We start from the raw sequence: 26,318 nt of genomic DNA, 5'->3' as shown, positions 1-26,318 counted from the left end.
TAATTTGCATATTTTTGGCAATGACAACTTCATTTGATTAAAATCTCATCTACAGCCCATCATCCATGTACACACAAATATCAAGATGAAATGTACAGCGGTTTTGGAGTTTTTGATGTCGACGGACAGACATACAGACATACAGACATACAGACATTTTCCTAGCCTATAAGAATAGCTTCCATTGCCATATATACATATGGCTATGGGAGCTAAAAAATCAAAGTCTCTGAAGTCGGTATCATTGCTCCGCCATGTTTATTGTTGGTTGTACGGCCAGTTTAAAGTCACAGACTTTCTTCACGGTAAAATTTTATATAATTGCCATACCGCGAAGTTCCCTGTGCATTTCAATATGTCTATTTGGAAGCAAAAGCATCACGGACATTCGATCGATGGGGATGAACTTTCTCCAGGCCGTGACATGTCACCAGTTACGAACTTTACCGGTTTTCGATACGAAAGATGCAATATATTATCAGCATTGTTCACGTTGTGTTTTGAGTCTGATGTCGAATAAAGAGGAAAACACTAACGATTAGAGTGACGATAGAGACCATGCCCGATACGGAAAATTGACATCAACTATTGCATTGAGCAGTGACCTGCAACTTCAGACTGATATAAAACATTGAAATGCTGGAGAGAGAGAGAGAGAGAGAGAGAGAGAGAGAGAGAGAGAGAGAGAGAGAGAGAGAGGTTTACGCTGTCGCGAACTGATTATACTCTTTCGGATTTGACTTCGGTGTACTAGACGATACACAGACATCGAAAATGTACACCTACTGTCCAGAAATTCGACTAATCTTATAATAACGAGTAGAACAAATCCAAAAGTGTTGGTTGAAGTAAATCTTCAGATGTTGGTTTTCTAAAGTTAGATAATACTTACAGAAATATGGTCGTCATAGTCTTCTCTTAAAAACTATTTATCTTCAACACCACGTTTCTTATAATAATAATAATAATAATATTTGGTTCTTATATAGCGCACATATCCACAAGTAGATGTGATCAAGGCGCTTTACAATTATTATTACCCCTGGTCACTGGACCTAATATGATACCACTCAACTCCCTGGGGAGCAGACAACAGCTCACATGTGCAGCCAATAAGCGCAGCAGAGCTAAACGCACACATAACAACCTCTGTCCTACCAGGTACCCATCACTCCTGGGTGGGGAGAAGCAATGAGGAATAAAGTGCCTTGCCCAAGGACACAACACCACAGCCATGCCGGGGCCTCGAACTCACAATCCTTTGATCGTGAGTCCACTGCTCTAGCCACTGGCCCATGATGCCTTATGATCAGTGATGTCATTTTTATTATTTATACAACCTTTCAATGCATCAAACGCCATTAGACTATCTCATCTGCCTGTCAGGGAGTTACAATATATTTCCAAGGGCTGGCACATGATGTCAACTTACGCGTCGTCCGTCGAGCGCCGGTGGCAGTGTCACAGATTGCTCCGTCTGTAATCGCGGCCACTTTGATTTTGATGTGACACCCACGTGCGTTTGAGGCTTTTTTGTTACCTAATTTGTCGACCTCACAAAATTTCACAGTCCATGCTTTGAAGCAGTCTCAACATGGCAAACATGTCTCGCTTAAATTTCATCCTCGTCGTTCAAAATTAAATTCGACCACTAAATTATTTCGGCAGTTTTAATTTCCTATTAATTCGACGTTTTTCAAATCGTAATTATTTTTTTCTGGTCGAATTGATAGGGTTTTTGGTAGCAAGCTTATCTCTTCGTCGGACCACTATACCGCAAGATGTAGTACTGTGTTCGGCAGCCATGGCGAAAGTGAATATTGTATGTTGGTTGTTGTTTGTTTTATGTTACAAATACCTGTCGCGTGAGGGCGTTTGAAACGCTTCTGAAGCGGCTCAGTCTGTCCACACAGCGACTTGCGGATAGAGTTAATCCCTACAACGGCTCTGGTCGGGCCGACTAAACCGTCTCAAATCTGAAACGCTTCAGACCCACTTCGGAGTGTCCACACATAACTTTCTGTGTCAGTATTGGCCCAGAACCGTTTCAGAGGCGTTTCAATGGCCTGTGTATGAACCAGCCAATTGTCATGTCTGTCCTGAATCACTTTATCTAATGTATCACTTTGTAGCAAGCCATTTAGTCCAGATGAAACATTAACCCCATTCCTCTTTGTTCCAAATCCTACTTCATCTCTTGTGCCAGTTACAAATAACTAAGATTTCTGTTTAGGCTAGTCTACTGTTCAATGGAAAACTACCATTAAAGAATCCTTGAATATTTATTTTCTTTGGAAAATATTATATTATTTTGGATGTCAGACCTCTTAACTATGATTTCCCTCATGAACAGCTTTCCAACAAAGATAATTGTAGTATACACTTAATTCTGTAACCTATAGCCTTTCCTTTAACCAAAGATTTGTGGCCAACAGCTAAACACTAACATCCTAGTCAAATACACTGTGTTTTTCATGAAAACCTACACACATGGAGTTGCAAAACAAAATATTGGGACTCTGTAACTGTTGAGTAGTGTAGTATTTGTGCTTCATTGTTGTATGATATTATAATAAAACCGACATAATGTCTGAAAAAGTAAGCATCAAATGGCGCACAAATGACCAACTCTCTCAAGAAAAACTAAGACACTGACATTGTTCATGGGCATGTGAAAACTATTTGAATACAACTTGACTAAAAACTGCTAACCTGTTCAGAGAAAGTGGCAATTTTCTTGCTACATGCCTGACAAGTTAGTAGATGCCAGTACACATTCTTACTAAATGCCTGACAAGTTAGCAGATGCTAGTACATGTTCTTACTAAATGCCTGACAAGTTAGTAGATGCCAGTACACTTTCTTGCTAAATGCCTGACAAGTTAGTAGATGCCAGTACATGTTCCTACTAAATGCCTGACAAGTAAGCAGATGCCAGTACACTTTCTTGCTACATGCCTGACAAGTTAGCAGATGCCAGTACACTTTCTTGCTAAATGCCTGACAAGTTAGTAGATGCCAGTACATGTTCTTACTAAATGCCTGACAAGTTAGCAAATATGCCAGTACATGTTCTTACTAACTGCCTGACAAGTTAGCAGATGCCAGTACACTTTCTTGCTACATGCCTGACAAGTAAGCAGATGCCAGTACACTTTCTTGCTACATGCCTGACAAGTTAGCAGATGCCAGTACATGTTCTTACTAAATGCCTGACAAGTTTAAGGCACATTGCAATGCATTGTGGGCAATTTCTCTACTCATGAAGAAAACTGCATGCAATATTGGTAAGAATAACACATTCCTCTTTCAAAAGTATGAAAAATCAATGATAATTTGAATTGCTCAAATAATAATTGATTGGAAGGTCTACACAGTGCAAAAATATGTTGTGCAGAAGGTAGTTCAAAAACGCCAGTCAATTTTCATAAATGTAATTATGCAATAAATCATCATCAGTGTGCCCTCTAACAAACATGCACTTCTGGAAACTTCGCATCAATTTTAGGAATTGTGGAAATTTCTTTGTTTTAGCCATTATCCATATGTAAAGTTGTAAACCAAAAACTTTCACTTGTATGACAGTTTTGTTGTGGTTGTGACATGTCATATGGGCTTAGAGGGCACGCTGATCATCATCAACATAGGCTAATGGAAAAACCATCGTTCATCAAGAAATGTGAAAATTCTGTCAATTTGTAAAGAATTTATGACATGTTAGAGAATAAAATCAGAATGCATTGTTTCTGTTTTTGTCACGAATATAAAACATAGGGCCAAAGTCCCTGAAGCTACTATAGACATGGATACAAAATTAAGTATTTCCTGACTGTATGAAATTATCTTACTAAGGTCATCCTAGGGACTTGTAAACCAAATATTAAAGCTGTCTGACCAGCGGTTTTGAAAGAACAAGCAACTCAACAGTTGACAGAGCTCTGCTGTGTTATGTAGAGAATAACCTTTTGTGACACATGTATTGATGAAGAAGGTGGATATCTTTGATTAACATTGTAAGTGAGCTCTGTTGAATAAGTTGAGACTGTACATATGCAGAGACACACTGAAGAGACAAATGTTTGAAACTTAAGAAGTTCAAGGTCATCAAAAGCATTATAAGGAATCATGTAACTTTCATTGCACTGTTTACACAGATTGCATAATTGCTATAAATAGCACATGAGGAATCTTACAGCCCAGCTTTACCATAAAAACCCTATCACTTTGACCACTCTATTTTTTTCCTCAAAAAGTAATTTTATTTTATCCTTACCAAGTCAACCATAAATGGAAATTAGAACTTTCTCTATCTCTATCTCTATCTCTATCTCTATTGACTATTTTGAGCAATTTCTTTTAGATAACATACAGGGCACAATAAATGACGGTTCAGAATATGTCAAAGTTGGGATTCAGGAAAGTTGCCTTTACATGTTTTAATCCTCCAAGATGGTAAGCATTTCACTATGAACTGTCACAAAAAGTTGAACTTTCTGATAATTCTACACTAAAATTATTTTGGCTTTGATGATTTCCTAATTAATTCAATTATTTAAAATCATATTAATTATTTTTTTCTGGGTGAATTGATAGGGTTTATACAGTACAAGAATTACATACAATGCAAGTCAATTTTGATCAAAAATGACAAAAAAATTCCTTAAAAATAAACATTTGCATATTTCATCACAATTTTAACAAATCTAAGTTGGGTTACCCCTAGGGACCTGTATACCAAATAACAAAGCTGTCTGACCAGCGGTTATGAAGAAGAAGATTTTTTACCAAAAACACCTTTTTTGGCATTCATTTGCCTATATTCAACAATATCAAAAATTAAAAAAACCAGTTTCTCAAAATCATATTTTTCATCTACACAACAAATATCAAATCAGTAAGTACTGCGGTTCTCAAGATATTTGAGTGGACGGACGCCTCACAAACGGACATACATACATACATACATACATACATACATACATACATACATACATACATACTGACGCCGGACGGATACCCATCCCAATAGCTTCTATAGACTATAGTCTATAGTAGCTAAAAACAAAGTATGGTTGTTTAAGCTATAACCCCCGCCACAGACAGGTACACACGAGAATTTGATACTATGCGCGACAAATAGCACAAGCCGATAGGCGAGTGCTGTATGGAGGGAATTGTACCAAAATCGATACAAATACACTTGCGTGTATTTGTTGTCTTACTCGGGTATTTTCATCACTCTAAGCGCCAAATGCCCATTAGACCAGATATGAACTGTAAATGCTCACGTGTTTCATTATATATTGAAGTTATGTGTAAATTTGAACCTTTGCCACATGTTTGCAACTTCATTGAAATTATTATGATCAACATAATGAACAATAATCACCGCCGATTAATTCTAAAAGGTCATGAAGTATACAAATATGTAATTAGCTGAAATAAAAATTTTACTGCTCTTATTGTATCACCACTTTATCTAGCAAGTGTAATTACCGTTGGCCAAGTCCTTCAAGCCATATATGCCGAGCTGTGAAAGCTCATTAGATATGCAAATAAATAAGCTGACATGAAAATGTGAAATGACTTTCGATATTGTTTTGATCTAGTACCTGGTATAATCATCATGTACATAGCATGTTTTGCCAACTTTGATCAAGTAAATCCCGGTATATATCCCTAATAAGCAAAGTTAATTAAATATGTAAATTAGGAAGTGGCTTTAGTAAAAATGCTTAGTGATTGTCAGTAATGTTGTATCATGGAATCTGAAATATGTGTAGCAACTTTTGTCAACTTTGGTCAAGTCAATTCAGACATATATCTCTAATTAGGAAAGTTCATTAAATATGCAAATTAGGAATTGGCTCAAGAGAAAGTGCTTGACGACTTTCAATAATATTGAATTATGAGTCTTTAATATACATAGTAAGTTTCATCAATTTTGATCAAGTCCATTAAGATAAATATACCTAATTATGAAATTCATTTAATATTAAAATTAGGTTTTGGCTGAAGTAAAAATGTCTTTTGACTTTCAATAATGTTATATCACAGTATCTTTGATACATAGTAAGTTTCAACAACTACAATCAAGTTAATTCAGATATATATCCCTAATTGGGAAAGTTCATTAAATATGCAAATTCGGAATTGGCTGAAGTAAAAATGCTTAAATACTTTCAAAATGTGGTATCATAGTAGCTCCAAATACATGTAGCAAGTTTCATCAACGTCGGTCCAGTCAATTCAAATATATATCCCTAATTAGCAAAGTTCATTAGATATGCAAATTAGGAATTGGCTAAAGTTAAAACGCTTAATGACTTTCAATAATGTTAAATAATAGTATCTTTAACCCTTTTCCTGCCAAGTCGGTGAAAATCCGCTTGAAATTCGGTGTAGCCAGAATCTAAGCACTGGTGACCATTATTCTACCAACCCGGTGGAAATCGGGCCCTATTTGGGTACCCCCTTTCCTGCCAAGTCGACGGCACTACGTTTTGCTATCCCCTGTGCGTTTAGGGGTCATCCGAGGAGAGGTTTTCTGACAAGGAACGCCTTTTCCCTCGAAATGGGTTCGCAGGGAGTCGATAGACAGGGAAAGGTGCAGAAACCTGTCCGCCAGTCCCCCACACCCGAGGGGGGGCTGGTTTTTTTTTACCGCTTTTTAGCAGACTTGGCAGGATAGCATGGTGACGTTTTCTGGCGGAGTTGGACGTACTTGGCTGCCTGGCACTATAGAGATTGCTGCCGAACTTGACCAACTCGGCAATGCTAATCTAGAAGGCTACCTCTTGCAAACGACTTGGCAGATATGCCGATGGTGCGAGACGAAAGTCACTTATTCAGTTGTGCGTGACTGAAAATGAGAACGTATTTTGACGGGACGGCTCGACTTGTTCCTCCGATGGAACGGATATGAACGACTCGGAAATACCATTACAAACTGGTGTCCGACGTACTAAGCTGGGCTTCAGCTCTGCAAGTTCAAGCCAGGCAACGTCCTTCACCGCCTTGGCCGTGCCATTCAATGGACGTAGCTTTGGATTTTTATTATTCCATCGTCCGAAGTATTGGCTCTGGTTTACAGGCAAACGTATCCTCTTGCCGACGCATTAGTAACTACGTACGCTGTTTGCGTACAGAGAATTCAAAAGGTGACATAAGGTCAATATGCTACGGGGATACCGCCTGCAGTTAGCAGGGACTGCTTTTGTTATGCAAACCAGCTAGCAGTACAATATGGCTGCCAGGCATGTGGACACGTCGATGGCTAGAACAATGGAAGCATATTGCGTTGCACCCGTGCATCGCAAAAGTGAACTGAAGACTTGGGTGTAGTGGCTGGTTATCACTGGTTAGCTGCAGCCCAAGCCATGTCGGTACAAACCCGTACCTGACTGAGGACCACTCGATTAAGTCAGTAATGAACGGTAACACTCGTAAGCCAACTCCCAACTGAGCTGGCTAAACTACGTTGAGCTGTGCTTCAATGGCTCAGCCATGTCGTTAATACAACGGCAAAAACGTAGTTTTTGTGCTACACTGCCAAGTCGTTTACGGTACGTATTCAATTGACCCTACCCTGGGGAAACAGGACAGGTTTGACGGTGCTTCTGCACCCCTAGCACGACCCTCAGGGTCTCTGACTAACAGACGAGTGAGGTGATGTTTGTGCCCAGCGGACGTGCGTAATACTGAAGGAGTTTATTTCCGAAAAAATAAACATGAAACGGCAATAAAATGACGCACTCCCAGGGGCAAACAAAGCCGGTGACCTCATTTTTTTTCTGCAGCAACCTTTGAGCTCCTTCCCCTGTCTACGGGCATGTAGAAATTATCGAAGTCTAACACGTATAAGTACGGCTAAAACTACCCTGAAAATGGGCGATTTCTGCCAAAATGCCTGGCAGGATAGCGTGTAGGAGAGCCAATCTTTTGCAGACACATATTATGGGGCAGTTTTCTACTGACTTGGCAGGATAACGGACAAGGGCGCTCGGCAGGAAAAGGGTTAATATACATACCAAGTTTGGTCAATTTTGATCAAGTCTAATCAGACATATATCCCTAATTAGGAAAGTTCAGTAAATATGCAAATTAGCAACTATCTTTCATGTAATCCGTTAATGGTTCCCAACTGCTGGTACATCTTGGTGTGATCAACATTTGTAGCAAATCTCATCAAATTGTGTGAAGTCGTTTTTAATGTATATCCGGTTTTTCTAAAATCATTAATTATGCAAATGAGTAAAAAGTATGCAAGCCACACCCACCAAAAACTAATCAGTTCTTGCCATTGGCTAACTGAATATATGTATCAGATTTGATTCTGATCTGACCAGCCGTTTTTGAGATATCGGACCAACAGACAGACAGACAGACACACAGACGGACAGACAGACAGACAGACAGACATCGCTGCGACATATGCCCACGTGTGTAAACACGTGAGCAAAAAACGGACGTCTGAGAGATCGAACGTCGGAAATTCTGCGCCCGAGACCGACCATTTTTACGAGTTGGGATTCCTTACAGGCACACAGTATCCTACGATAAATACACATTACGTCCATATCGACATTGCATTTTATTCGCATGCAACACGAACGATACTTGTCAAAAAATACCTGCTGCACACACACAGAAAATGGGTCAAGAGTTCAAATCAAAAGAAAAAGTAACAATTTTTTTCGTAAATTTACATAAAAACAATAGTCCTGGCTTTCTTGGCATACTAAAAATAGATTTGTCTCATTCTGTACCGCATACCGCCGCGACATTCGGTGGTGGCACAGTGAAGTTACAGGATCTATTTTTGATGGATAATTTGGACGTTAATTTTACCATAAAACAAGTCATCGTTGATGACACAGTCCCCACTTGTTAGTTGATACTTTGATTACAAGTCCTCAGAGAGGATAGAGTCCTCTTCATTAATTAGGTCTGTGATAAAAATACTTTGATACAGATGGCGCTCAATGGCCAAGAATGAGTTCCATGCTGATGAAACATAAAACCAATGTAGGCCACTATCCTAAAGGTCATTAAATGAGCCAACTAGGAATTAATCGACAGGATGTTGCAAAACATTTTTGCCTACTAACCTAACACTAACAGATTATCACCGGTACCATATTTCATAAAGTTTGATGCAGTATTTACAACACTATGAGATCAACATCTGTATCAAGTTTCATCAAATTTGACGTTGTATTTGTGGATATATCACTCTAATTAGGAAAGTTCATTACATATGCAATTACAAATTAATTAAAACGACATTGATAAATGTCTTTTTCACTGTTATTGAATGTGAGCTTAACATCCGTACAAAGTTTCATGAAATTTGATGCAGTATTTCTTGACAATCAGCCTAATTATGAAACTTCAATAATTGACATGATACTGCTAAATGACATGAAACAAATTGACGAGCATATATCTGAAATGGGTCAATGTCCTTGTACCAACTTTGAATGATAGTGGTGGATATGTCTGAGTTATGACTCTGTTTATGAAAAAATCGTAATAAAATGGCCACCTGGTGGCCATATTGGATCGTATCAAAAAACATATCAATGTGCATATGTATGACATAGGTCAATGTCCTTGTACCAACTTTGAATAAAATCAGTTGAGATATGTCTGAGTTATGGCTCTGTACATGAAAAAATTGTAACAAAATGGCCGCAATGCAGCCATATTGGATTGTATCACAAAACAAATTAACGTGCATATCTATGACACTGGTCAATGTCCTTGCACCAACTTTGAATAAAATCGGTTGAAACATGTCTGAGTTATGGCTCTGTACATGAAAAAATCGTAATAAAATGGCCGCCTGGCGGCCATATTGGATCGTATCACAAAACAAATCAATGTGCATATGTATGACATAGGTCAATGTCCTTGTACCAAGTTTGAATAAAATCGGTTGAAACATGTCTGAGTTATGGCTTTGTACATGAAAAAATCGTAATAAAATGGCCGCCTGGCGGCCATATTGGATCGTATCACAAAACAAATCAATGTGCATATGTATGACATATGAAGTAATCCTTGCACCAAGTTTGAATGAAATCGCTCCTGGCATCTCTGAGATATCTGCGTGAACGGACGGACGGACGCACACACGGACGGACGGACGGACGCACGCACACACGCACGGACATGACCAAACCTATAAGTCCCCCCGGACGGTGTCCGTGGGGACTAACAAGCAGTTTTAAAATATCCAGACTTGCGATGACTGCAACTGTGATGAACAGTTGTGCAGATTCTGAGTGTGTTGCCTGATGCAGGGAGAGCTGGACGCTGATACTGCTCGTTGCATTTGATGTCAATATTGTCGCAGTCACCAGGAGTCATCCCATTGTTATTTTGAATATCTTGGTCTACAACGTTAGGACATCCCGATCTGTTATAGCCCAAACTTTGGTAAATAATATCTGACATACCGTTACTGTGAAGAAGTGTCATTTATTTGTGTATGAACGAATACTATCTTCATTTTAAAGAGCAGTACTAGGATATATATTGCGTCACGACTCCCGCAAAGTGCACGGTGCGCTGTCGCCCTAATATTTGCGTGCATCATACCCCAAACGTGCTGCTTCAGAGATGTCTTTCATCATCGATCCCAACTTATTTACACCAAGAGGTGAGTTACAGACCCACACTTTATCTGTGTATCAAAATTCGGTCTTCAGTCTTTGAAACAAAGTGGACTGTTTCGGTCTTTCTTGAGGTCTATGGTTTAGATATATGCAGGGCTCGAAATAATACTTGTCTGCCTGTCCCGGACAAGTGAAATTTGGCCTGGGACAAGTAGTTTTGAAAAGTACTTGTCCAAGTGGACAGGCAGGTTTGCCTGCAACCAGTATTTCGACCTATTGACTACAGCAAATATTCATAAGTTTAAATTTATATAACAGCATTTCCGTTACAATTTCAAACTTGGGTACGATTTTACGCAACTTGGTTTTTATTTGCGTAAAATATATCTCAACAACCCGTACGGTGTCGGTGGGAATCGGTATCTGAAGTGAGTTGGGCAGTCTTTTCTGTCGAACTTGGGGGTTTCCTTTAATGCGCATGCTCTATTAACGAAAAACAATAACATGGGGGCCTCAAGGTATAGTAGCTGAACGCATGCAATACCGTGATGCATGTCTCGTACATAATCGTTGAGCAGCCTAATGACTTCATGTTCAAGAAAATACTTTCTGACAATGAAATTAGTGTTTTCAAAGGGCCAACAAAAAGCAGATACTGATCAAAGTCCAGCGGGACCTCTAAAGATGCAACCCTACAGAGTGTAAATCATCACTCGTACACACTTTCCAAATAACATGCGACGTAATGACCATGATTAACTGTATTGTGTTACCACCAACATAGACTCGATGGATTCTCGAATTTTTTGCATCTGTAGTGTCATTGTCTGTACAGAACTGATTGACATGATGCTTTGTGATGATGAAATACAATGTTTCATAAAGAGTTGCGGTCCGCTAAAGTCTAAAATGTTGCAATATCATGATAAATGTCACTTGCAAGCAGGTGCATATGTTCTATTTTTGTCCTGCATTGAACCACATTCAGGCAATGCATGCAGTGCGGGCCAAGTACGTCGTGTCATGGGGCGGCATTTCTCAATGCGTATTAGTTTACGCAGTCATGATTTTTTTTGCGTATTTCAAACTATTTTGCATAAAATACGCAGGATTTTGCGTTAACGGAAACGCTGTTACAGTATATACCTTTTGCAATTTTGAAAATCATTATTTGGATATTTACCTGTCAGAAAAAAGTAAAAGAAAATTCGATAATATCTAATCACTGTTTACAGGAGGCAGCCATATTGATTTATCGAAGGTCACGTCTCAAATCTCTTAGATTGGGAGATTCTCAGAGCTATCTCGACACCGCTGTTGCGCCAGTTTGCATATGATACAGGCATGAGTTTGTTGAATTAAATTGAAACTAGTATAGTTTCTTAGAATAAATTATGCCATTCTGGACATGTACTTTTCTCACTGGGACAGGTACTTTTTATTTTGACTTGTCCAGTGGACAGGTGGTTGAAAAAAAGTATTTCGAGCCCTGATATGTACGTTCAAATGCACCGACCGGGCAATTTTCGAAAATGCTGGTTTAGGGTCCCGTTTTAGCACTGCTATCAGTGCTAAAACAGTATTTTAGCATCGGTGGAATGAGCTCTCGTCCAATCAGAATGGCGCATTGTAGCATGATACATTGTATAATATAAACATAGGGCCAAAGTCCCTGAAGCTACTATAGACATGGATACAAATTAAGTATTTCCTGACTGTATGAAATTATCTCACTAAGGTCATCCTACGGACAAGTAAACTAAATATTAAAGCTGTCTGACCAGCAGTTTTGAAGAACAAGCAACTCAACAGTTGACAGAGCTCTGTTGAGTTATGTAGAGAATAACCTTTTGTGACACATGTATTGATGAAGAAGGTGGATATCTTTGATTAACATTGTGAGTTCTGTTTAATAAGTTGAGACTGTACATACTCAGAGAAAGCACACTGAAGAGACAAAGGTTTGAAACTTAAGAAGTTCAAAGTCATCAAAAGCATTATAAGGAATCATGTTACACTTTCATTGCACTGTTTACACAGATTGCATAATTGCTATAAATAGCACATGAGGAATCTTACAGCCCAGCTTTACCATAAAAACCCTATCACTTTGACCACTCTTTTAATTGACCACTCTGTTTTTTTCCTCAAAAAGTAATTTTATTTTATCCTTACCAAGTCAACCATAAATGGAAATTAGAACTTTCTCTATCTCTATCTCTATCTCTATTGACTATTTTGAGCAATTTCTTTTAGATAACATACAGGGCACAATAAATGACGGTTCAGAATATGTCAAAGTTGGGATTCAGGAAAGTTGCCTTTACATGTTTTAATCCTCCAAGATGGTAAGCATTTCACTATGAACTGTCAAAAAAGTTGAACTTTCTGATAATTCTACACTAAAATTATTTGGCTTTGATGATTTCCTAATTAATTCAATTATTTAAATCATATTAATTATTTTTTTCTGGGTGAATTGATAGGGTTTATACAGTACAAGAATTACATACAATGTAAGTCAAATTTTGACCAAAATGACAAAAAAATTCCTTAAAAATACAGATTTGCATATTTCATCACAATTGAACAAATCTAAGTTGGGTTACCCCTAGGGACCTGTATACCAAATAACAAAGCTGTCTGACCAGCGGTTATGAAGAAGAAGATTTTTTACCAAAAACACCTTTTTTGGCATTAATTTGCCTATTTTCAACAATATCAAAAATTAAAAAAAATAGTTTCTCAAAATCGTATTTTTCATCTACACAACAAATATCAAATCAGTAAGTACTGCGGTTCTCAAGATATTTGAGTGGACGGACGCCTCACAAACGGACATACATACATACATACATACATACATACAGACTGACGACGGACGCCGGACGGATACCCATCCCAATAGCTTCTATAGACTATAGTCTATAGTAGCTAATTATAATTATGTATGATGACACACAGGTAATAAGTTTTATGCAACGATGAATGAAATGATCTATAATTCATTCACATACCAGTGTATAGCGCACAAGTAACCGAATGTGATCAACCAACAAGAGAAAGACAAATGCCTCAACAGCTTAAAACTAGATTACTAGCCAGGCGACCTTTGCCTTTTTTGCTCATTTTTCTTTAAACAAATCTATCTTTCAAAGATGAATGGTAAGAAATCATTAGAAAAAATTTATGGCTCAATCACCCTTAAACACAAACACATCTTTCGTGAAGTTTATATTAACTCTTTATCCTGAAATTGTGCAACACGCTTATTGTCATAAGTGTTCATATGTATATGTGACGTAATGGTAAACATGTATCAGTGTTTCTTTAAAGGAACACTATAAAGAAACACTGAAAGAAACACTGAAAACCTGTTGCATGCCATCTTGCCAAGTCAGTATCATTTCTTTTAATCTATCATCCAACAGGCAAATGTCCAATTCCAAGTTGAGATCCCACTACCCAATGGAGCAATGATGAGTAAAGTGCCGTACTCACAGGCACAATACCCTGCTGGAGTCTCGAACTCACCATCCTTCCACAGTGAGTCCGTTACTCTGGTCTTACTGGGTCTCGAACTCACCATCCTGTGATGGTGAGACCGGTGCTAAAACCACTGCCCCACAGTGCCTGCTCAATCATCATATGGTCCCTTATTATGTACTGGCATCTGCTATTAAACTTGAAAGAACGTGTACTTGCATCTGCTAACTTGTCAGGCATGTAGCAAGAAAGTGTACTGGCATCTGCTAACTTGTCAGGCATTTAGTAAGTTCAGTTCAGTTCAGTTCAGTTCAGTTCAGTTGAGGGATTAGATATCCGGTCTGGATAATGACATCCCTTTAGGACCTTTGTGCAGACGGTCGTATTGATGTTTAAAAGCGTTCACTGACTTGGCATTAACAACAGTGGCAGGCAGGCTATTCCATTTTGTCTACAATCCTGGATACAAAGAAATATTTCCTGGTGTCTAGCTTGACAGTTGGTTTTGCTGAGCTTGTAGTTGTGTCCGCGTGTTACTGATGAGGTGGCTGGTTTAAGTGATAAATTGATACTGTCATAGTTGTTCATAATCTTGAAAGTCTCTATCATATCGCCTCTGGTTCGTCTCTCTTCTAGTGTTGTCAAGCCTAACTGGTTTAGTCTCTGTTGATAGCTCACGTTGCGCAATTCTGGAATCATCTTAGTAGCACGCCGCTGTATTTTTTCTAGGTTTGCAATGTCTTTTTGAAGCCAGGGGGACCATGCTTGGAGGCACACAGTCCATGTAGCCGACAATGAGATGCAAATGATATGCGGTCAAGGTCTCCTCAACTAACTTTCAGCTGGTTCTTCACTTTCTACTATTTTTATAGTATTTTTTACAAAGGCACAGACTTATTCTACCTGCAACTTAAAACTGATAGTGATTTTGTAGCTCATTCGTTACTATTTTTCATAGTTTTTGGTAGCCGGTAACAGACACTTCGTGTTCGTGTCGGCTACATGGACGATCTGCCTGCTTGGATGGAGTACTCTAACCGTGGCCTAACGAGATGTTTGTATAAGTGCAACATAATGTCTTTAGATTTCAGTGTCATTGTTCTCTTAGCCCCAACATGCTGTTTGCTTTCTTTGCAGCGTGAATACACTGTTGTGATGGCTTTAGATTTGAGTGGATGATAACACCAAGGTCCTTTTCTTCACTGGAATGCTTGAGTGGAATATTATTCATGGTATATGTATGGGAAGGGTTATTGTAGCCAATGTGCATAGATGAACATTTAGAGACATTAAAACTCATTTGCCAGTTCTGCGACCAGGTACACAGCTTATCGAGATCACGCTGTAATTCTTCAGCATCAGAGTCGTCATATATTGGCTGGTATAACTTTGTATCATCCGCAAATTTCTTATTGATGAATGTATTCCACAATCAATGTCGTTTATGAATATCAGGAAAAGCACAGGACCCAATACAGAGCCTTGAGGCACACCACTTGTGACATCCTTCCACTCAGACGCGTTGCCGTTGATTACTACTCGTTGCTGTCTCTCTGCAAGCCATCCCTGTATCCACTTTAGTACAGAACCATTGATGCCATGACAACGTAGTTTACTTATAAGCCTCCCATGTGGTACCTTGTCAAAAGCTTTGGCAAAGTCTAAGTATAACATCCACTGGTACTCCATCATCAGCATTCTGGGTAATGTCATCTAAGAATTCCAATAAATTTGACATACATGATTTCCCTTGGCGAAAACCGTGCTGCGAGTTGCTGATCAATTTATTTTGTTCCAGATGCTGAACAAGTTTATCCCTGATGATTGACTCAAGAATTTTACCACAAATTGAAGTTAAGCTGATAGGTCTGTAGTTGCCAGCATCAGACTTTTTTCCTTTTTTAAAGACAGGTGTAACATTTGCTCTTCGCCAGTCCTTTGGAACTTCACCAGTTGAAAGTGAATGATTGAAAAGCAGAGTTAGTGGTTTGGTAATTTGCTGAGCAACTGTAATTAAAATTCTTGGAGACACTTTATCTGGTCCAGGTGCTTTGCTTGGATGAAGCTGTGACAATTTCTTTGCAACATCATCTTCAGTAACATTAATTTTCACAAGTCTGTCTTGATCCTCACCGTTGAACATTATTATTGATTCAGGCATATGTGAAGTGTCTTCATCAGTGAAAACGGAGACGAAGAAAGTGTTCAGGACATCAACCATTGATTCAGCTGTAGAGTGGATTTTGTTGTCATTATCAATCAGTGGGCCTATAGTTTCCCTTGACCTTTGCTTGGAGCGAGCGTACGCAAAGAAAGCTTTTGAGTTTTCCTTTACATGCTGGACAAGGTTTTTTTCATAAACTATCTTCGCCTTCTTTACTTCTCTGATAACTTTCTTTTGTTGATCTTTGTAGTTTGAATAACTTTGTTGGTCTCTCATTGATGAATATCTACGCCAGAGTTTTCTTTTCTTCCTTATGTCACATAGTAGATTTCTGGTCATCCAGTGTGGTCTGTTACGGTTCTTACGTGGTTTCATAGGAACACAAATATTAGTAAATCTGTTTAAAGTCTTGAGCATGTAACACCACATATCACTGGCAGACTTTCCCTGAAACTCCGCTTCCCAATCCACATCCTTCAACAGGTTTTGCAGCTTGTGGAAATTTGCATTTTTCACATCTGGGATGAGACCTGTTACTTGTTGTTTATCAGCTTGTGCAGTAATGTCAAAGTCAATCATACAGTGATCACTATTCCCCAAGCAGCCAATAGAGGTTACATTTTCAATTAGAACATGTACTGGCATATTTGCTAACTTGTCAGGCATTTTGTAAGATATGTACTGGCATCTGCTAACTTGTCAGGCATTTAGTAAGAACATGTACTGGCATCTACAAACTTGTCAGGCATTTAGCAAGAAAGTGTACTGGCATCTGCTAACTTTGTCAGGCATGTAGCAAGAAAGTGGACTGGCATCTGCTAACTTGTCAGGCATGTAGCAAGAAGTGTACTGGCATCTGCTAACTTGTCAGGCATGTAGCAGAAAGTGTACTGGCATCTGCTAACTTGTCAGGCAGTTAGTAAGAACATGTACTGGCATATTTGCTAACTTGTCAGGCATTTAGTAAGAACATGTACTGGCATCTGCTAACTTGTCAGGCATTTAGTAAGAACATGTACTGGCATCTACTAACTTGTCAGGCATTTAGCAAGAAAGTGTACTGGCATCTACTAACTTGTCAGGCATTTAGCAAGAAAGTATACTGGCATCTGCTAACTTGTCAGGCATGTAGCAAGAAAGTGTACTGGCATCTGCTAACTTGTCAGGCATGTAGCAAGAAAGTGTACTGGCATCTGCTAACTTGTCAGGCATGTAGCAAGAAAGTGTACGGCATCTGCTAACTTGTCAGGCAGTTAGTAAGAACATGTACTGGCATATTTGCTAACTTGTCAGGCATTTAGTAAGAACATGTACTGGCATCTACTAACTTGTCAGGCATTTAGCAAGAAAGTGTACTGGCATCTGCTAACTTGTCAGGCATGTAGCAAGAAAGTGGACTGGCATCTGCTAACTTGTCAGGCATGTAGCAAGAAAGTGTACTGGCATCTGCTAACTTGTCAGGCATGTAGCAAGAAAGTGGACTGGCATCTGCTAACTTGTCAGGCAGTTAGTAAGAACATGTACTGGCATATTTGCTAACTTGTCAGGCATTTAGTAAGAACATGTACTGGCATCTACTAACTTGTCAGGCATTTAGCAAGAAAGTGTACTGGCATCTGCTAACTTGTCAGGCATGTAGCAAGAAAGTGTACTGGCATCTGCTTACTTGTCAGGCATTTAGTAAGAACATGTACTGGCATCTACTAACTTGTCAGGCATTAAGCAAGAAAGTGTACTGGCATCTGCTATACGCATTCAAGAAACACTGATACATGTATATGTTTACCATTCCGTCACATATACATATGAACACTTATGACAAAATCTGTTGATTTCCAAGAGATGGTGCATATTGTTCTGATGATTTATCAAGCTGATCAATCACCCTTAAAAGTACTGTAAAATATCACTGAAGAGACATAATTACTGGACTTGACAACAAACTCATAGAGCAACAAATTGGCCAATTTCACTGTTACCACCAACACAAGCTAAATTATCACCACAATCTTCAGCTTTACCCTCAAGTATCCCTTGACTGGCTAAATAGGCTTCTAATATTTGACCAACATTGACGCAATAATCTGGAGAAGCAAGACTGAATGGCTTACTGAGCCAGCCACACAAAACCCAAACTGTCAAGGAATGGAGCATGTAACACCAGCACCACCACCATGCATCATCATCATCATCATCTCATCATCATCATCATCATCATCATATCATTATCATCTACACCAACACCAAAATAATAAACATCGTTGGGTTTATCGCTCCAATATTTGTTCATTCGTTGTTCATTGTTCATTCAATTGAGGTAAAACATCCAGCGTTATTAAGGGGGAGCTGCACCTGACACAGCATATTTGGCTCAAAAATCCTTTTTTGCAAATATTTATTTAATTTTAATTAATTTGTTAACCCAAGATTAAAATATTGGTTGGGTTCACCTTGTAGCTTGTCAAGCATGTTAAAGTTACGTGATAAGAAGTGTTAATTTATGCAAATGTGTGCAAATCACCATATTTTTTGGATTCTTTTTCCTCCAATATCAAAATTTCCAAAGAATTTAACTGGGTTTAATTTTCTGAAATTTTTTGCTCACGTGTTTACACACGTGGGCATATGTCGCAGCGATGTCTGTCTGTCTGTCCGTCTGTCTGTCTGTCTGTCTGTCTGTCTGTCTGTCTTGGTCCATTTTCTCAAAAAGGCTTATCAGATCAGAATCAAATCTGGTACATATATTCAGTTAGCAAATGGCAAGAACTGATTAGTTTTTGGTGGGTCTGGCTTGCATACTTTTTGCTCATTTGCATAATTAATGATTTTAGAAAAAATGGATATATATTAAAAACAACTACACAAAATTTGATGAGATTTGCTACAAATGTTGATCACACCAAGATATATCAGCAGTGGGAACCACTATGGGTGACATGAAAGATAAATGCTAATTTGCATATTTAATGAACTTTCCTAACTAGGGATATATGTCTGATTTGAATTGATCAAAATTAACCAAACTTGGTATGTATATTAAAGATACTATGATTTAACATTATTGAAAGTCTTTAAGCGTTTTAATTTCAGCCAATTCCTAATTTGCATATTTCATGAACTTTGTTAATTAGGAATATATATTTGAAATGACTGGACCAAAGTTGATGAAACTTGCTACATGTATTGAAGCCACTATGATACAACATTTTTGAAAGTCATTAAACATTTTTACTTCAGCCAATTCCGAATTTGCATATTTAATGAACTTTCCCAATTAGGGATATATATCTGAATTAACTTGATTGTAGTTGTTGAAACTTACTATATACATCAAAGATACTGTGATATAACATTATTGAAAGTCAACAGACATTTTTACTTCAGCCAAACCTAATTTTAATATTAAATGAATTTTCATAATTAGGTATATTTATCTTAATGGACTTGGTCAAAATTGATGAAACTTACTATGTATATTAAAGACTCTGTAATTCAATATTATTGAAAGTCATCAAGCATTTTCTCTTCAGCCATTCCTAATTTGCATATTTAATGAACTTTCCTAATTAGAGATATATGTCTGAATTGACTTGACCAAAGTTGGCAAAATTTGCTACACATATTGCAGATACCATGATACAACATTACTGACAATCACTAGGCATTTTTACTTAAGCCACTTCCTAATTTACATATTTAATTAACTTTGCTTATTTGGGATATATACCGGGATTTACTTGATCAAAGTTGGCAAAACATGCTATGTACATTGATGATTATACCAGGTACTAGATCAAAACAATATCGAAAGTCATTTCACATTTTCATGTCAGCTTATTTATAATTTGCATATCTAATGAGCTTTCACAGCTCGGCATATATGGCTTGAAGGACTTGGCCAACGGTAATTACACTTGCTAGATAAAGTGGTGATACAATAAGTCTAGCAGTAAAATTACTTTAATATTTTTATTTCAGCTAATTACATATTTGTATACTTCATGACCTTTTAGAATTAATCGGCGGTGATTATTGTTCATTATGTTGATCATAATAATTTCAATGAAGTTGCAAACATGTGGCAAAGGTTCAAATTTACACATAACTTCAATATATAATGAAACACGTGAGCATTTACAGTTCATATCTGGTTACATTATGTTCTTTGAATGCTATATAACAAAACGACTATTTTGTTTGGCAATAAAGTTATTATATTTTGAGTAATAAGGCAGGGTTTTACATGACGCGCATTTCTGCGTCCTTTACGCATAAAACCGGACGCAGGACCCCTCAAAAACTAAACCACGCGTCCCTTGGGACGCAGCAATATCTGTTGCTGGTGTACACCTTGCGAAGCTGCTGAACACGTAAAACACATCCCAGTAAACCTTACCGACCCCGTACTTTAACCCTTAAAGTGCCGCGTCGGTTTATAAACCGACACGGCATTCTCGCTCTCAGCGCCACGTCGGTATATAAACCGACAGTGATTGCGTTCTATGCTTATGCCTAACTTAGCTATGCATTGCCGAACTCAGCCAGAAGGAGGGTATTCCTGACCCTTTGAACCCAGTTTAGTACCATATAAGGACTAAAATAATGACATCATGCAGCCTAACAATCGAAAATTCCAGTAATTTATGCGAACTTTCTTCAAAAGAGGTCAGCGGTTTTCATGAATATTTAATCAGGTCTGCAGTTTCACCCGTACGCGGATACGGCCACAGTGCATTGAACGAAACACGTACGTACGTTTTGAAAGCTTTACCATGCCGTAGACACGGAAGACAACTATATTATGCCAAGCTACTGCCCTCTGGGTGATAGAAATGATAGATTTTACAGTTTTTTTGAGAATATTTTATGGAAAAATGACGCGATTTGGTGACCAAATCGATCGCGATAGTGAACTTCGAACGTATCGGCGGCCAAGATGGCGGCACTGTGTGATGCCTAGCTCTCGACATGGAACCCGAGGTTAAGGTTTTCGAAGTCCAAAACATGCAAGATTGAGAAATTTGTAAGGATTCGGTTAAATTGAAGTGTATTTTGTGAATTTTCAAGCGTTTGACTGTTGATATTTGACCTCCGGCCGTCCTGAAGCGAGACGGCCATAACAGTCGACCCGGTTTGTAAATGAAATGTAGTTGTTCTGAACTGTTGACATTGCGAGACATTTCCTACGTGTTACGCATTTTTTTAACTGAAATAAACCGGACATGAAACTTTTTTCTCGATACTTAGTGGTTTCTTTCCATTTTGTGGCGGATTTTGTGGCGTGCTTGTCAAAAAATGTGATCAAACTTGGCGAACGGATTGACTAGTATGTATGGTAGTACGAGTCCGTGACTCGATAAGCCACAGATAGTTATACATGCGTACGTGAATTAAACTAATGTAAGTTGGGTCAAACACCAAAATTAATCGATAAAAAGGTTAGTGAAATGTGTTTTGTCTTCAACTCTCCATTATAGTTATACAGGCGGTTCAAACTATACAGAGTCAGTTGAATATGCCCTATAGTTGTGTGCATGTGTTGCACAATAGTTACCCCTCCATGTACAATATGGAACCTTGTTGTCTCTGTGTATGCAAATTAATACTAATTGAACACAGTGAAGACCATGGCATTGATAAACTATAAAACATTTTTGTGAAATAAATTGGGACCCCCATATTTTGATGTAGGACTCCCATTTTCTAACACCAGGAGTCCCAGGGACTCTCAAAGTTAAAAGTGATGTAAAACCCTGAAAAGGCATTTTATTTTGCTTATCATGATTTTAATCAATTTTTTTGAGTGTCAGTGTTGAAACCCTTGGCATTTTAGAATGAGGATAAATAATGCAAAGTAAAATAGTCGTTTTTTCTCTACATATACTCTTCTTTCAAGTGAAATATTACATTTCAGAAAATAGCGTCAAGTTTTTGACTTATCATTAATACCAAAATTGAGGTTGAACTTAAGAAAAGAATAATTTCCTCTCTTGATTACTCCATCAATGGTACTCCTCTTCAACGGGTCTCTGTTGTCAAGGACTTGGGCATTTACCTTACTTCCAACCTTAATTATTCTTTTCACATCAATAACATTGTTTCTAGAGCCTTCAAATCTCTTGGTTTATTAAGCGTCTCTGCCAGCCATTCAATGACATTTCAGCATTATTTCTCTGTATTTTGTTTATGTAAGATCTATTCTAGAGTATGGCTCTGTTGTGTGGTCACCCCACCAGCAGGGCCGGTCAGAAAAAATTGAGCGAGTACAAATTAAGTTTGTGAAATACATTTGTCGCAAACTCAATGTTCACTGCAGTAAATCCAGCTACCCATTTTATTGCAGAATTCTGAACATTCCTAAGTTACACAATAGAAGACTAACCCTTGACATGTGCTTTTTATACAAAATAATCCATTCACATTATGATTCACCAAATATTCTAAATCAAATCTGCTTTTATGCCCCAGTAGAAATTTACGCAAGAAACCCCTTTTTAAACCAGACTTGTGTTCTGTTAATTGCAGAAAATTCTCGACAGTGCCCAGATGCATGTCTGTTTTTAATGATATCTCTTTTAAATGTAATATAGATATTTTTTCTACGCTGTGTAGTTTTAAAACTATTTTATCCAGTCATTTTAACAGTTCTCCTTTTTGATTCGTGTATGTTTTTTCAATTTAATGTAACGTGTTACTTTTATGGTTGTCTTGTACATTTGTCTTGTGATGGTGTGACTTTTTTGTTTCGCAGATCTGTTAGTGGGTTTGCCCGTTGATCTGTGTGTATCAAATAAAAATATACAACCACTTCATCCTTTGACTAAACTACTACCACCATACAAAACTTTAAAGTCTCTGCTTTTTGAAAATATATAGTATTAGGGGGTTTCCTTGTCATCTTTGATGAGAAATATTGCTTTGAAAAAAAGTGTGTTGGCAACATGCAGCTCCACCTTACTACCTTAGACTTTACCAAAATCCACTTTGTATACAACATTGCTCAGTAATATTTTACCGGTTCTTGCCTAGGTCTACCGTAGAGGACATAATGTGCATATTTTGATGATTTTTTTCAGTAATTTGTAAATTTGTTTTCGCAATTTATCCAAACTTCTAATGTTTTCTCTTCGTATTGAATACTGCAATCCTTTCTGTTAGCTATCTTGTGATGTGTGCCCCTAACAAACATGTCTTGCTGGAAAGTGTGTCAATTTTGGAGTTTGTAGAAAATTCTTTGCTTCAGCCCTGTATCTTTACATGTAAACCAAAAAATTTGCTTGCATCACCAGCAATTTGTTTGTGTTGTGGCAAATCATATTGGCTTACAGTGTACACTGATCCTGTACATGTATGTCAACAATATTATGGCTGACAGGTGAACTGCTGACCAAATTCAATTGTCGACAATAATACTGTTGATGGCTATGTTGAAAAGACAAATGATTGGCATTTCAAAAGGGAACATGGAAAGAATACTAAAGTAATAGATGCAGCTCCTGTCCCATTTACAGTGGTACTTCAAGATAGGGAGGTTGCTTTTTTATATTCATGAAGGCAGAGTTAGGGGGTGAAGGGGTGTCTCAGGACTCATGTCCATTACTTGCCATAACGTATACATGCCGCTCTTTGGGGTTGGTTTGACAGTGATGTGGTCTAAAAGGGGGGGGGGGGGTATAAATTTCAGTGCGACCAGGTCTAATTGTGGTATGATTTCATCCAGTCAAATTTTATTGAAGTCAAACATATTTTCTTTCACCAAAATTTTTAATTTTCCCCATAAATGTTTTAGCAAAATTTTTCATTTTTTGTTACAGCAAATAATGACATGGCCAGAGACAATGGATTTACAGAAAGGTTTTGCTTACACCCAAGCTGTACAAGAGCTATAGGTTTACTCCGTAGTGCTTTGTAAATTTTGACTGAACAGTGTTTTAACCAAATAACAAGATTTTTGGGTCGAAAATGGGGTATGGGCTTACGGTTTTTATGTGTGGCCTATCATCCCCCCTCCCTCCCCCCCCCCCCCCAATTTTTGGGCAAGCAGTCAGGGAAATAATTTCACCTTCCTTCACCTATTCCCTATTGTTAATGCTGTCTAGTCCTAACTAGTTTGGCTCGTCACTGTACACCTACATGCTTCACTTCCCTGATGATTAGGACCGCTCCCTGTCAAACTTTTCTCTATCAAATTAAGATATTTCGATATAATACTATTGTACGACCTTTGTATCCAAGTCGTGGGGTGCCTTACAAGTTATACATCAGAGCAATGTATTTGAATAGATCAATGCATGATACACACGTATGATAGTTGTTCGACGCAGAGTCAACACCGAGATGTGTTCAAACCGAAAACGCCCCTTATTCAAGAGCTTTCTGGCCCTGTTGTGTCACATTGCGCTATCAGTGTAATAAAATACGGAAATCTTCGCGATTCGAGAAGTGACCATGCGAATAATCATTCAGATTGTGTTTAAACAGTCAGGGCAAGACTACGTGATGTCAACTCTAAATTACGATAGACGTTTAAATCACCCGTGTAAAATGCATGTAATTGTGTATTTCGGTTGAATAAAACATCAACCATTCTTATATTTGTGGGGAAACGGTCATCTTTTACGCAATACCCATAGCAAAAGGGCTCTTTCGACTCTAAAACAACATAATATTGACTTCAGATGGGGAACCCAGAATGCAGCCGCCCTTCTCTCTATCCATACAGTGTACACAAATCATCCAGTCAGATTTTCGATACTAAGTTTTACCTGAAATTCCGCCTGGTAAACGTCCTCACCATTGTGAAATCGTTCCTTCATGCCACAGACATGGTCCACAAAGGCTTGCATATTTTCTTTGACGTTCATTTTTGAGGTGACGGTGCGGAACTGGGCGCTAAACAAGAATATTGTACCAGGAAGTACTGTACAAAAAGGTCGCCATAACTGTTAGCGCCCCTAACTTGCAATTTAAAAAGTTGAATAAACAAGGTCCCTTAAGTGGCTCGAACTACAGCATTGCTATTTACCACTTGCCATGCATTTCCGTGTCAAAGAGAATACATGGTGGGTAAATAAAGACTTTACGGAGAAGAAAAGAAGTGTCAGAACTGTTACGAAGGACCACCAATAGCGTTTCTTGTATTTCTATTAAAGTGCAAATCAAAGGAAATGGCTGATGCTATTGGTTGATTTGCACTTTAATAGAAATACAAGAAGATACCATAATGATTTTTCAATTTTCTTAACATTTTGTCAGTAGATACTAGGTGGGCACCTACATTAATCATAGACCCTCGACGGTCTATTGTAATTCTCTTTATAATTCTGTATGATGTAGGGTACAGTGAGTAGGAGAGAAAAACGCAGTGAGAAAAACTAGTGTTCCCGTCTTACTTTTTGGGATTATTAATCATACAGAAATGTGCTACTCTCTGTGATTTTGTTGAGTACAGACTAAGTACATGTATTTCATAACAAATTTCAGCCCTCAAATGTGTTGGGGAGCTCATTAAGACTTAAGAATCGCTATTTTGCTCTGTGCATTGTAAAAAAACATTCCTTTACAAATTACTTTGGATAGTTAAAATGACCTGTAACTAGGCGAGGGGACAAGTTTTCTCATTTGCATATTGGTCATGTGATGAAATTGGTTAGAACAATCCAAAATCTGCATCAAAATAGTCAACTTTTCATAAAATTTCGAAGTCTAAGAGCTAGTTTCTAACTTTAAGATTTTTGACCGATATTTAAATTATTTTGCTCAATAGACAATGATATTGTATGAAACACTGAAATGAGTTGTTCAATTGTACCTTTAAAAAGAGATCTACTGTCTATTTCTACACATTTATCAAACACTATTGAAAACAGCATGCCATCTGATGTGAAAAAGATTCCTCTTTCATACTGATATCAGTATTACACTTTATTGATACAGTATGGTAATTAATACAAACACAAATGAGAAAACAAGAGATAGATAAAAGAACAATAAAAGCAAAAGTGTCTGTTCAAACCTTGAACAATTGATTTTTTTGAATTAAACAA

General features: G+C 37.9%; 1 protein-coding gene across 2 annotated transcripts in view; it reads right to left on the bottom strand.

The window, feature by feature from the left end:
• Window positions 1-25,219, bottom strand: part of LOC139127734 (tyrosine-protein phosphatase non-receptor type 12-like) — a 321,808-nt gene extending 296,589 nt beyond the window's left edge. For both annotated transcript variants that reach the window (XM_070693624.1, XM_070693623.1), the window contains exon 1: window positions 25,038-25,219. In XM_070693624.1, coding sequence (XP_070549725.1) covers window positions 25,038-25,136 — 99 coding nt within the window. In that variant the 5' untranslated portion in view covers window positions 25,137-25,219. The remainder of the gene's footprint in view (window positions 1-25,037) is intronic.
• Between the last annotated feature and the right edge of the window lie 1,099 nt (window positions 25,220-26,318).

The sequence above is a fragment of the Ptychodera flava genome, unplaced genomic scaffold (assembly GCF_041260155.1).
Source record: "Ptychodera flava strain L36383 unplaced genomic scaffold, AS_Pfla_20210202 Scaffold_35__1_contigs__length_1935909_pilon, whole genome shotgun sequence".
Lineage (NCBI taxonomy): Eukaryota > Metazoa > Hemichordata > Enteropneusta > Ptychoderidae > Ptychodera > Ptychodera flava.
Note: the sequence above shows the minus strand (reverse complement) of the source record. Positions and strands in the feature narration are given on the sequence as shown.